General features: G+C 38.6%; 1 protein-coding gene across 1 annotated transcript in view; it reads right to left on the bottom strand.

Annotated features, from left to right (window-relative positions):
* nxph4 (neurexophilin 4) overlaps positions 1-13,890 on the bottom strand; it is a 49,436-nt gene extending 35,546 nt beyond the window's left edge. The window contains exon 1 of the mRNA XM_005456378.4: positions 13,366-13,890. Within this exon, the coding sequence (XP_005456435.1) occupies positions 13,366-13,419 (54 nt within the window). The 5' untranslated portion in view covers positions 13,420-13,890. The remainder of the gene's footprint in view (positions 1-13,365) is intronic.
* Positions 13,891-14,883: the final 993 nt, after the last annotated feature.

Here is a 14,883-nt window from a genome sequence, read left to right as displayed (position 1 = left end):
CTGAGCAGAGTGAACTGAGGCTTTAGGAAACTGGTTCCATCTGCACCTTTTTGATCAGGAAACAGAAGAAATTAGATTTTCTTTATGAGTGCTTTTGCTCCAGCTGTGAGTGATGGGTGCTACAGTCCCACCCACCTTCAGTAATGCCAGAATCGGAGGTTCCCTCTACTGAATCTTGATATGTTTGTTGTCACCTAATTGGTTCTAGTGTTAAAGCAGACATATCAAGCTGTTTCAGCATGTCAAATGTCTGCAGTGTTACAAAGCCCAAAGTCCATGCAGTTATTCTCTCCCACAGAAAACATCTACAGTAAACTTTTTGGCAGGCCAGAGATTCCTCTCATTGCTTATCTACATCACCATGTAAAACATTTAGCACAAGTCCTGCCAAGCTGGCCTAAAACAAAGCATGTGTATTTATATCTACTTCCTAGAGCCGCTTCAGTTAACTTTAAAATGTCTGATTGATGAGTCAAGTGCACCAAATTATCTCTTACTGGCTGCACAAGTGAGCAAAAGTTTCAAAGCTCTGCTAAACATAAGTGTGTTCATTTTTTTACAGCAACATTCTTATGACAACAGGAAAGCACATTAGCAAGTTGCACAGCTAATGTGGACGACAATAGCATTGCTGTTATTCTTAATATATCACTTATGTGTTAGGTTTGGTAAGTTTATATGCTCAGCCACTTGATTACTGATGGGGAACGATTGTGATTGTGAAAAACCAGTCTCCTTCACAAGTTGATAATTGTCCTGGAACATTTATTCCCATTAGGAGCTTTATCCATGTTTGCTTAAATATACTCAGCATAACCACAAAAGGTTGTTTTTAATATTAAAGTGTAGAGGATGGATGTTTTAAGTGCTTATCAACCAGCGTAGTCTGGTGTAATACGACTGGACAGTTTCCTATATAAGCCTTTAAACATCACAAAGATTTAAAGGATTTACATGAAAGATAATCTGCTAAAACATTTATGACTCAGCAAAATTTAAATAACAGATCTCTTATTACCTTAGAACTTAGAGCTGTACCCAGAGGCCCACGTTTACAAACATAGAACTATTATTGGATTTTGACTGAACGTTGCTATTTTTCTTTTCATATTTACAGTAGAGTTATTTTAATTGGTGCAGTGTTTTCCTTTGTCTTTATTAAACTTTATTAATCCCAGAGGGGAAATTGAGTTGTCATGGCAGCAAATATACAACAAACATCAAACAGTCATATAAAATGAGCGTAGAAAAAGAGATATTGATAGATAAATATTAAGATAAAAAAATATAGAGATAAAGGTATAAATATAAATATAGATAAATATAAAAGGACATGTATGTGTGCATGAATGAATTCCATGAATGATATTCCAGACATTTGTTTGAGGAAATTTTCTCTGACTGGATCTCCTTAAATTTGCATTGAATACCCCTGCTTTAGAAATACCAGTCCATTGTTATTCTGTAAAGTAAAGCAGTTTTGTCAAAGCTGCTGGTGTGGTTCATTTATTCATAAGAGGTCCACAGTTTTTTTCTCAAACCCAACCAATTAGTTCTTAGTGCCTAAAACTAACCGGCAAATGGAAGCGCAAAGGAAAAAAATGGAGCGACATTAGAAGGTAAAAATAATTTTTAAAAATTAAAATTAAAAAAACATGATAAAAAAACATCTGTTTCCTGGTTGACAAACTTCCTACTTATGCCAGTACCTTCCCTCCAACATCCAAAGGTGAACTTTGCAGGTCTCTAAAATAGTACCATTATCTCTGGCCACTAATATTGCAGTGGGCTGTGTGTCTGAGCATCAATACCAAAGGACACTTTGCACATAACAGAGGGGTGACAGGACAGCAATACATTACACCCCGGGATGAAAATGTGTAGGAACCGTTAAAGAAGTCAAAAGGCAAGCACTATAAATCTGATGCCCATGCAATTTTTCCTGGAAAAAAAAATCTAGCGATCATTCCAGATACACAAATTCAAGATGTCTGCAATTAACTTCAGATTAATGAAGAAATAATCAAAGAAATAATCTACTGTGTCAGGCATTTCTCCTCTCAGGCATTTTTAAAAGTGGATTTTATTCTTACCAAGAAAATTGTGTACACCAGCTAATAGCGAAAACAAACATACCACAAGCTTTATGAGAACAATATGTGCTGACTGGTTCTACGAGGTTACTTCCTCACTGAGAGCTACATTATGCATCGTTCTCTCATTCAGAACCTATAATAGCATTAAAAGCACAGAGTGGTAAAATGCATGTCAAGGTCCTCCAACACATGCTGACAGTTAAGCTCTGCATAAGGAGTATATTAAAATTTTGCCAATGTGAGGGCAGTTAAGATGTGAGATGATTTTCTGATGTTTCCTTCTGCCCACACAGCCTCAAGTTCAGTTTGCTCTTCACTCCTCTCCTTCTTTACCCCTGACCTAGACTCCCTCCACAGCAGCCTCCTTTGGGCCAACTTGGACTAAGTTAAAGGAGGGAAAGTCTACCCTCGCCGCCTCCACACAGACCATTTCTTTCCTCTTGCCATCAATCTCCCTGTGCCCCCTGCTTCTTCGTTGCTCGAGCTAATTAACTAAAAACCAAGCAGAGATTTTATATAATTCAGCAGCAAGAACTGCCACGTCCCGATCCAGAAACACCCAGAGAAAAACATGGTGACTGAAGCCAAAAACCACCAGGAGAGGAAAAAGGAAAAAGTAAAGCCCAAATTTTGTCTCCCCAGCACAAAATATCAGAACATGAGAATCTGGAAGCCGAAACTATGAAATTCTCTCAACATATTTTATTTCTTCCATGGCTACGTTTTAATCAGACACACTGGGAAAATTAGTCGCAGGCCGGGCATGACCAGTATCAAGGTGTTGGAGCAGGGAAGACAAGGAAGTGGAAAGAGCTTGCAAGAGGAGAAATGGCACAATGAAGTGGAAGATAGAAGCTCAATTGTGAAGGTTTTGACAGGTGCAGGTGAGAGAGGTGTAAGATGAAAGACAGCCAGAGCGAAAGACAGGGAAATGGACTGAGAGAGGCGCGAGGGATCTGTGACCAAATGGTCTTTGCGGAGTGCTCGCTTCTCCACTGAAATCTCCTGACCACTCTCCATTAAGCTTGAGTCCAGGGAACAATATATAAAGAAAGTTTTGACATGGGAGAACAATGTGCAGGAAACAAATAAAAATAAAAACCCCAAAGAACAAAAAACAAACAAAAACATGAAAGTGTATCTAATAATACATCCTGTATAGCTTCTGAAATCCTACACAGACTAAAAAAGAATGCAAGATTACAAGACTATATTATTACACATCTTCTTAAAAAACATAACATCAAACCCTTCATATGTCCACTGCGTGATCTTTTATTTATTAAGATACTGTGAGTCTCGATGCATACTGAGGCTTACCGAAAGGGTCACCAATCCAGCTGGGTTACCTATGTCTTTTTCCCCCATCTCATCCTCCCTCCCTTCTCCAATAAATTCAATGCTTGTCTGAATTAATGCATTACAAGCTGTGCTTGCGATATTAAAAAATGATAAAAAACTAATCCCTCCTCCACGGTCTCATGTGAGGCAGGGTCCTCACACTGAGCTGACCCTGAGCATTCTCTGCCATCTGCACCATGAGTTATGATATTTGGTGTCGCTTGGATTACGCTTTAATATTTCATTACAAAATCCTATTCTATATATCTCCCCCAGGTGTGTTACTATTAATCATAAGATGCTGTGAATACCCAGGGCTCAATCATACCACCTAACTGCTACAGGTGCGTGATATTCATAAACAAATGTTTTGCACACGTATAAAAAAATGGAAAAAAATAAGCACAATCTAGAATTATCACGTTTCTGAAAATGTATAAGACCTGATTGTAAACTGTCATTGCATAATGCAGCACAGGTGTTCCCACTGAAGTGCTTGTTTAGTGTATTAATAAAGGTAGTTGGAAATTGTGCATGCAAACTGCCACACATTGACACACACACACTTGCACAATCTGTCATCGTCTTAAGATTCTGCGTGTTGTCTCACTGCTCCGTGTGAGCTCGTGTTCAGTTCACATGGTTGTTTCTCGCACCAGTAAACACACGTGAACACACACTGCTGTATCAAATAGCAAAAGTATGAAGCACAGCATGTGTTTTCTCCCAGGGGGAGCTGAGCGTTATGCCATAACTGGTGGCCCCCGCCGAGAGCTGAGCTACTCATCATGCATGTATGAAACAAACACAGTGCCCATCATCAGGAGCCAAGCGTCCCTTCTGATGTGATCTATTTCCAAAGCTCGACTCTGCTCCTTGCAGCCAGGAAAAAGAGAGCGAGGGAGAGAGAGATTAACACGCTGCTCACATCACAAAGATGACTGGGGACCTCTCAAAGTGGAGCAACACGAGTAGACCAATCCAAAGTAGGGCTGACCACTTCACCTAGAATCTCCCTCTGCTGCTTTATTTTATTAAGTCACGCAAAAGAGGACAACAACAACTAAACCCCAGCGGAGATTCAGGAAAAACAACAGCAGAATACATTACTAAAAAGCAAACAAACAAAAATATGCTTCCCATCAATCACTGATAAACTCATCAGCAAAGCGTTTAGTGAGGTCATTGACCAAAAGAACTGAGGGTCGTTTTCCTGTAGCTTTCTTTACGACTAAACATCTTTTTGCAACCAGTAGAGTCGCCCCCTGCTGGCCATTAAAAAGAACGTTTCAGATTTAAATCCATCTTTTGTGGTATCTATGGGTTTAACTTCTAACAATAAGATTGTGATGCTTTATAGCTAAAATACTGACTATTTCTATGTTAGAATATTAGCAACATGCTTATTCTCACTATAAATACAAGACACATTTGGGACTGATGGAAATGTCACTAGTTTCACTTGGTCATAATTCAAAGCGTTGATCAAATTAACTTATTGACCTGATGTGGAGCTTTAAGGGACGTTATATAATCACCAAAGTGATAATATTTCATCTTTATAATGATATTAGTGTGTGTCTTTCATGGTAATCCATCCTATAGTTGAGATATTACATTAAAAAGGAAAATGTCAGCCTCATGACAGTGCTTAAAGAAAGGTCAGGGGATCAACAAAGTCTTTAGGATACATCCTATCGGGACCACAAATGTCTGTACGAAATGTCATAGCAATCCATCTAATAGTTGCTGAGATATTTTAGTTTGCAGCAAAGTGGTGGATTGACTGCTAGCATGGCTAAAAACAAGCCAGACAAACAAAGACTTTGTCTTTATAACCCGTCATAAAACTGGGAGATGTTTTAAACTGGGAAGTATCTTAGGAAATATTTAAAATACAAATCTGACCAGACAGCATGTTTAAAGTGCACCAGAAAAAAGTAACTCCTAAATAAATCAACCTGAATATTTAAAAGAATGCACTCAAACATTTTGTTCTCACTCTGAATTAAAGTCGCCATTAGAAAAAAAGGAGGTGATGGATAAAGTGATGGAGTTCCAGCTGCCCTTCTCCTCTGGTCAGGACACCGCGCAGTGATGGATGTCTGCCCTCTTGGCAGATGCGTTACAGGGTCACGACACACCCAGCTGTAGTGTCCCTTTATCGGCTTCAGCTAAGTGTTCATTTTCTCCTCCCTGCCATCATAGCTGTAACACCTCAGTGGTAATTGCTGTGTGATAAATAAGCTTTGTGTAAGCCCACGTTGGTGATGACAACACGGAACAATCACGAAGCCTTATTCCCTGCATTCCTTAATTTCATCTCTCAGCTGTAAATGCGAGTGTTTGGGGATAATTCATTTTATCGCAGGTCCATTGTTTGCATGCACGTCTGTGCCGCACATATTTACAGCCAACAGATTACGAGGAATATTTTCAAATTGATGTTATCAGCTCCTCAGAACCCCCCCACACCCACCTCTTTTTTTCTAAGCTACCAACCAACTCCTCTGGAGGAGCAATTTTCCACTGTCGCTCTATATGGCTTGGTGAGTCATACACAGTACTATTGTAATAATAGTAGACCTTCCATTGAGATAGGCGGGGATGAATTAAAATGCTGTGTGAGTGTGTGTTCTGCAGTGTGGCTAGAGATCAGTTCAAGACAGATCAGGTGTGGTTATCTTGACCCGGACCTCCATATGTGCTTTGCCCGCTCTGCCCTCATCTTTCTCACCTTCACTCGGGTATAGAGCAAAAGGGAGATACAGACCAAACAAACTTTGAGCCACTATAAAAGGCTGTGAGAAAACAAAAATGATAATGACAGAAAATAGAACAAGAAACACAGTTTCACACCAAAAACCTCTAGCTATCTCCATTATCGCCACATCCTCCACCACTCAAACTGGCAGTTACACAAAGATCAGCATCGGAGGCTGGACGGTAGCTTGGGCCGGGAGACGTGAGACCCTCTTGGGGCTAAGGCAGCAGCTGTCCACAGGCCGTCTTTTCCAGATTATCCTGGCAGTGAAACCTGGGTCGCATGGTCTGATGTGCAGCCCAGTGTTCTGCTTCTCTCTGTTTGGCCGCGTTTTCACTGAAGCTCAAGAAGTCACTTTTCCAGCAACAGGTCAGGGATATTTTGTGCTAATTTTAAAGCTTTCACTGTGACATGTTGGTTGGAACACTTACTGCCTTGCTGTGTGTTGCTGTGGGTTTCTCTCACCAGGGTCGGAATGAATAAAGGAATGCCTTTGCTACTCTAATCCATGTTATATATCAACCTTCCTTTTGGATATAGTTAGATTGCAAATACACGTACCACTCTGAATCAGTGGATGCCCCAGCCTTACCTATATGTAAAGTATATGTACTGCACTGAACTTGTAATTTGACACATTAAGTCAGCTTGTGTCCTGCTGTGTCTATTAAATTTATGAGGCTGCAATAATCATCTCTATAGCATTTTATTTTAAAATAACAGCCTATTAAAAACCAGCTTAAACTCATCTTATTAAGCATGCTTTGCTTTAAAGTATTTTTTCTATTTTTTCTTAAATGTGCAATATAAATAACATTTGACTAATTTCATTTTTTAAACCATATTAACTTTATGTTTTTTTAGTAGTAGTTGAATGGTCTTGTGGGTTTTTTTTAACATAAATACACCCTACAACACAGTTTCTATAATTTAAGGAGAAAAAAAACTAAAGTATTTTTTAACAACTGCGTTAATTTGCAGATTATGATGTTATATACAAAAAAAGATGTGAATCATTACTGAATAAACTCCCCAAACTCCCCATTAGTGTTTTATGAAAACTGTACATGCAATCAGCAGCACTAAAGCCTTTTTCAGTTATTAAACTCTCATTTGCTGAATTCAGATTGACACAGGAACACAGTAAGATATGTTTCATTGAGCCAGTAAAGATGAATCACCAAACATTAAACCAATGAAAACACATTTTGCCATATCTCCCATGATGCTTTAAACTGTTACCAAACGAAAGACATTGTGTTTACCATTTTTTATTAACTTGAGCTTCCTGAAGCACCAATAGAGACCAGACGAGACACGAAAGGGGGAATTTATTCAAGTTGTCTGCTTCTGCCGCTCTGATTTCCATGTGTTTCTTTCCAACATAAAAGCTTCAACCGATTGCCAGTGTTATTTGCAGTAATGTGAAAGCCCACCATCTGGCATTCACAGCCCAGTCAGTCTAAACCAAAGCAAGACTCCTCTGACAGCTGCGGGCTAGTTTGTAAAATTCAACAGAGAAACTGGCTTATTTCATGCAAAACTGCTTTTGTTTCTTACTATAAGTAGGTTGTCCTAGTTAATTTAATTAAAAATTTGTTTTTCTGGAATAAGTATAGAAAACAGCAGACATGGAATAAACACGGATCAAATACACTAAGAGTTAAGTTAAATTTCATCTGATCCTTTACAGGGGATGGTACTGTTAAAATGGTGAATGGGTGATTTTAGCGAGTTTACACATGCAGTTGCTGCACAAGCCCTCAATTTGATACAAGAACAAGCAAACAGCCCAACTAACATCACTGCATCAGCATGAATTAGTCTTATAAACGTTCAAATATTTCAGGTAATGGGTCCTGCATTTTCACTTTGCTGGTATTTTTAGCTTTAGGAAACCGGTCAGCCTAATAGGCCAGCATTTGGTTCAAGATGCAGCGGATAAAATTTACATTTTTCTGCTGATTTTATGTGTTTTTAATTGTTTTTTTTATTTATTAACTTATCAGTTTGTTAAAATATGACGGCAAATGTGTTCCACTTTATTAATAATTGAAGTTTAGCTTTATTTGTATTTCATTACCAATACCTACATGCTATATTATTTTCTTCCTCTCTGTTTTCTGTAGAGAAAAGCTAACAGTGCTAGCAGAATTAGCACCATCAATACAATAAAGTGATACACGACTGCATGGTACTGATAATTTTACTGATAATGATGAGGCAAAAAAATTTAAATGTTTCACCTATAATAGAAAAAATGAACAACAACTAAACAAAAAGGAAAATTGTTTCACGTTTCATTCAAATAGCACTCCAACTTATTCACAGTTTTTCGCTCTTAATGACTAAACCTTTTTACCTTATTACTGATCGTGGAACAGATTGTACTATGATGGTGGCAATCAGAGTGACAGTTTAATAACTATTAAAAAAAACTTTGTGAATTTTGAAATTGTGTTTAATTTACAAATTAACACGAATATAGTTTGGTTTTAAGTAGGTGTAAAACAGGACATGTAAAAGAGGACTAGCCCATGCAAAATATTCATATTTAAAATTTATTTAAAAATAGTTTTTAGAACTTTAAGGGAACCCTGAATTTTGCTTCCTGATATTTCTCTTCTGCTGAAAAAAGTCTGTTTGCATGTTCTGCTTCAGACTGGCAGAATGAAGCCACTGAGTAAGGAAACGAGGTGACGTGCCATTTACAGCCCAATATACATCAACAACAGCTTCCATACTAGATTTTTTCACACTTACACAAAACCTGTGCTTTTTAAGACCCGTTCTTTCGTTGTATATATGAATTTAAAGAAATACACCTGGATCACTTCCCCCTGTTTTTTAATTCTTGGGTAACTTAGAGCGTTTAGAAATAGCAGCAACTAATAGCAGCATGACCATATTTTTATCCTCAGAACTAAAACAGAAAATATAGAATGAGGGAAATTAATTAAGTCTTAGAAATTTTGCATTACAAAGTCTGAATGCAAATTCACCAACTGTGATGACACTACCATTACATGAAACAACACAAAAACAGAAATTGTGAAGTAAAATAACAGTTACATTAAAATAAACCCTTGTGATAGTGATATATAACTTCAGGGCTGTTCTGTGATTCACTTGTACTGTAGTATTTAAATTTTTTGCAACTTGCTTCATTATATGTAACTTACAGCTGGAGTTACTTTAAAGTTGCAGGTTAAAACTGATCAGTTAATAAAGATATGATTAACTGATATTGATTAAACTAACTGATTGTATAGATGAAACTGGTTCAGCCAAAAGTAAGATCCTAAATAAATACTAATGCACGCGTAACAGTAATCTAGTAGAATAATATAAAAAAGATTATTTCTTGCCGGGATCCTTTTTCGTTTTTATGAGCACTTTTACTGAATACTGTATTTGAAGCTCATTACATGCATGCATGACTGTTGTCAGTATCACAACTCTTAGTTAAGCAACTTAACATATTTCCCTACAATTAATGATCATCAGCATTGAGAGTTGAATATTATATTGAAGATTGTGTTGTGCTTTGGCTTCAAAGGTTGCAAGCACCTCGAGGTAGCTGTTGTTATAATTTTGGCACTATATAAATAAAATTGGATTAAATTACATAAAAAAAAACTTTAGAAAAATAAATTCACAGTGCACGAAAGGTAACTGAAAGCCTGACCCAGGGTCATCTTTTCTATCTGCATGTCAAACAGAAACTGAAAGCTCTGACAGGGAAAGAAGCAAACACCCGCAAAGGCCTGTTCAGCCGTGAGAAGAGCAGCAGCTCTTTCCAGAATCTGCAGCATGTTCTGGCTTTCTCTTTTCGTGCATCTTAAAAATAATACCATTGCCTTATCAATAATTTCACACATAATGCTTCCTTTCTTGTAACTCCACATGTATCTGAGCTGTCTGCCAAACACAGGGTTGTACACTTTGTATGTAATTTAATTTTGGCACCATTATAGTGATTTTCTGCCTGCTGCTTGCCTCCATTTGTTATAAGTGGATCATCTAGAGTTTTCATAACACTAGTGGGATTTTAAGGTTGTTAGTACCCAACTTTACCTCTGCAAAATTTTAAAAACAGTGCAATAATTTAATGATCAAAATACAATCAAGCTTGCATTTACAGTCTTACGTGAGCTCCAACAAATAAACAATGATGATTGTGGCTTTATGCAAAGCAGAATCTATGTAATGTTTTATTTTACATCAATCTTCGCACATTTAAATTCCCTCTCCTTAAGGCTAATACAAAGCCCGAGGTGTTCACTGCATCAAGCAAGGGATGACTCATTTCACAAGTAATGGTTTGTCAAAAATGGGGCATGGTGCTGTCGAAAAAGGAGAAATCAAATTAAATAAAATGGATCACCGGTTGACCTTAAGCAAACGGTGTTAGAACTGAAATTAAAGAAATTAAAATACAGTATGAATCTGTGCCATTTTTGTAGGTTAATTCTTTGATCTCAGGGAATAATTTCAGAGGCAACAGATACAGCAGTAATGTGATTGCTTCCGTCATCATGTTTTATCAGATTACATATCTAATCGCTTTGTAAATGGAGAGTATAATTTGTGCAGATTACAGGCCAGTGGTGGCTCCTGTCTGCTTGACAGTTCAGATGATCCGCAGACAGCCAGAAGGATGGGCAAAAAGACAGCAAGTGGGAAGGAAACCACCAACCACCTGCTTTAATCCCTGATGGAAAATCATCTGATCCTGCTGTTTCTGATAGCCCAGATTTTTTCCCCCACAATGGCGCGAATAAGTGAATAATATGTAGGCACGCACTTGAGGCATGGAAACATACTCGGCTGCATTTCTCACACACGTTTACGGAGACTATGGAAACACAAAGCTATGCAGAATACATGAGACATGACTGCAAAGGAAGTAGGACTATATATAATGAAATTAAAGCAACTCAGTTTCTGAAATATCCCTGGGGTATATAGCTAGTTGTTTTATGGGGGGGAGATAAGAGGATTTTGTCAGGTTGAGATGCTGGCTAATACTATTGTTTCTACAGGGAGCATAAAACAGCAAAGAAGCTTTTCACACGTCTTTTCTTCTTTTGTAGTACTGTTACTGTAGCTATCATTTCAAAGCACGAGGTGAAAAAAAATTATAATATCACAGCAGAGGACATATTATGAAGGAAGTGCAACTGTTTTATTAGGTTTCTCTCTTCTTTTTTTGCCTGAATGTGAGAAACCACCCATTCAAATACATTAAAGCAAATTCATTTTAAAGACATTATGGAAATGATCTACAAAATAGGTTTTACATTTTAAATGCTGTCAAAAAACATAAAATGAGTTTAAGGTATCCTGCGAGAATTCCGATTCTCTCTCCGTCTCCCCGTCTTCCCTTGCAAACTCACTTATGCACTTACACGTGTGCTTAAACAGCCCTTTAAGTTACTCTAATAGACCATTAAAGGTGGTCAAATTAAGTTAGAGGTGTGGTTAGCGTAGCCCTCTCTTTCCTTCTGCTGACTTGTCTTTTCCCTCATGCCTCCTCGCTGTTTACCCAATTTTTCACCTGCCTTCACTTCTTCACTGCCTCCTTTAGCTCGTCACTCCTTAATCCCTCAACCTAATAGTGCTCCCAAGGAGGCAACTTGTCATACTATGCCAGCCAAATCACTGTATCATCTACACGGCATAGTTGGTGAAAACAAAGAAGATTCTGTCCTCCTTCGTCTCCATCGCAACAATTTCAAATGGCACATTACAGAAAAGCATGGTTGATTTAATCTATTACCAAGTCAATCCTAATACTTGAATCTAGTGGCACTCTCACGATGAGCCTTAGCGGTCCTACTTGGCAGGTGAAATGATTTGCATTCAATCTTCAAAAGAAGTGCAGGGGCTATTACCTGTCACAATACAACCTAACCCCAATCTGCCAGCAGCAAAATGTCTTTAAAAAAATCACAAAACACCCCAGTCACTTTTGAGTCACTTTTTGTTTGTTTTTTTGCTTGGAGAGAATATTGGTTATTGTCGGCCACGAGGCAAATCTGTTGGAACTCAAGGTTTTTCACCCAGCTGCCCTCTCAGCTCTTCATACACTTTGTCACTTAAACCAAGCGGCATTTGCCTGTTAATATGACTTCTTTAAGACTTCACAACATTTTTTAATTCTTCTTTTTTTAAGCCAATTAAAATGTTTTGTCAAAATTCTAAATGATTAAACAGTTTCACAGTTTTTTATTTTAAAAAAATCTATTTGTAGAAACATTAAACGGCGTATTATAGTGAGAAAAAGATCCAAACTGGAAAAAAACTAATTTGAGCAAAGAGGAAGAGGAAGATGAAGGAGGCACATGTAGGGAAAAGGGAGAAGAGGAAGAATATGGTGAAAGGTCATGTTTTTATTCTCTTTTATTTAACTGAGGCCAAAGACACACCGAGCACAGATGCTGTGTATCTGCTGGGACAGCCAGCCTTCTATTATATTCTGTTGTACTGTATTGTACTCTGTCATGTGTGGAAGTCTGTGCATTATTACAGTCAGTGTAAAGAATAAAAAAGAAGAAACTCTAATATAATGTGCACAGCCGACTGAGCACGCGCGTGCGTGCACGCGCATATTCATCCACACACAGCAGTAGCTGCAGCAGCAGCCAAACTAGGCGCACAAACTCTTTGCCATAGCGATGACGAGATAATAAAAGAAGCCACGGGCGCGTTTAACTTCAGAAGGAAAATTAGAGGAAGTTGCTAAGAGCACAAATAGATAACTAGATAAGGAGGGGGCTTCTTAATAGGGGAAATGCTCAGACAGCAGAAATCTTCGCCTTTTGGAGACGGGCAAAAGTCGCCATATCCTTTCTGCAGTCAAATAAAACAAAATTAAGCCTCCAAACAGCCGTGCTGTTGTCTGTTTCGTGGCTAAACTGGTTTTTTGAAGATATAACTTTAAGCCAAGTTAGAGAAACTGGAGGATTTACACAGTTAAAATGCGATTTCTTACGGGGAAATAGTAAAAGGTTATTGCTTGGATCATTTTCTCAGGTGAGTGATCTCTAGAAAACTAAACCTCTAAAGAAAGAGGGCAGATGATTCTCTACGAAATCATCCAGATCTCCGTGGATCAACACACATTTTAATTCCCCTTTCTCGGTATGACAGTAAACTCACCTTCCGTAGGATCCACTGGCTCAGGAGAACTATGGTCCAGCTGAGAACCTGCATGTCACCTTCCTTTTAGCGGACCACGCCGAAAAGCTACGCGTCTCCCCAGCTGAACATATAAAGACACACCGCGGAATCCAAGCAATCCCAAGTGGCAGGCGACAAGTGATGTGTTTGAGAAAAACACGGATAAAGTTGTTTGTTTGCTTAGTCGGAGTCACAGTGATTTCTAAGGACAAACTTTGAGCGGTGGTTTCAGTTTCTCCGGTCCGCCTCATGTGGCACATCCATGGTGTTTGCCTCCGCTCATGCTGGACGTCTGACGGAAGTTTGGTGCGAAAGTCAGTTTGGAAGGTGGAGGCAAACAGCGGAACGTTTGAAGATCACCTGCGCTTCTTGTGTTTTGTGATACTAACTGGCTGATTTTGAGAGATGAGATCTGTCGCGCGCCCTATCTCTCCTTCTCCTCCCCCCACCCCCCTCTGTCTTTCTCTCCCTGTGTTCGCGCGCGCGTCACGGCGCACAGCTGCTTCTCCTTTATTGGAAACCGCACTGACCACAACTGCATGTAGATTATGTTGTCCAGTCAGTGTTTACACCGAGAGCTGACTGCTGACACTCTCTGGCGCCCTGTTAGTCAAACAGGATGCTTTTGTTGGATATTTATTTATACTGGACTGATTTCTAAGCGTAACATCTCTTTTTTAAGTTTCCAAAGTTGTTTTTTTCCCACTTTCTTTGTTATATGCGACAGTAAATTGAATATTTTTGACTCATTAGTTGGACAAATCAGTCAGTTTGAAAACACCTCCCTCGTTGCTTTGACTGCTTTTGTTTTTCACGTTAATTGAGGAGATATATTATATACTAATCAACACATAGATTAAAGGGAATTTGAGCACAAGTCTTGTGTGATACTTCCTCCTATATGACATCTTCATATAGTTTATTCTTAGTTTGTTTGGCTGTAATGCAGGATTTATTAACATGGATGGAATCAACTTGCATTTTAATAGATAGATAGATAGATAGATAGATAGATAGATAGATAGATAGATAGATAGATAGATAGATAGATAGATAGATAGATAGATAGATAGATGGATAGACACTGTCTAACACTAATGTATGCCACTGTCTCCTTTTTGTGACTGCTAAACAATCATTATCTTACACAAAAAACTCAAACCTCCACTGCTACATTTAGGTGACTGTGTGTGATGGAGGGCAACAACCCAAGCTAGCCAGACTATAAATTCCCAGAAAAACAATTTTGAAATATTAATGTTGCATGGATATATTGGGGCAGCGCGGCCCCACATTTCTCCCTGATGGCCGGTCCCAGCTGCCGCTTGCCTGATTGTGCCACCTTTAAATCGAGCTGATCTGGGATGCACAGTGTTTACTTGCCTGTCTTGCAAGTTTGTGCAGAGATCAGTGTGTTGGCTTGCTGAATTGTTTCTGTCTGCGTGGCATTATATACTGCTGTCAGCGACTGAGCGACGGGCTCTTCAGTATAAGCAT

Source organism: Oreochromis niloticus, linkage group LG5, assembly GCF_001858045.2.
Source record: "Oreochromis niloticus isolate F11D_XX linkage group LG5, O_niloticus_UMD_NMBU, whole genome shotgun sequence".
In the NCBI taxonomy this organism is placed as follows: Eukaryota; Metazoa; Chordata; class Actinopteri; order Cichliformes; family Cichlidae; genus Oreochromis; species Oreochromis niloticus.
Note: the sequence above shows the minus strand (reverse complement) of the source record. Positions and strands in the feature narration are given on the sequence as shown.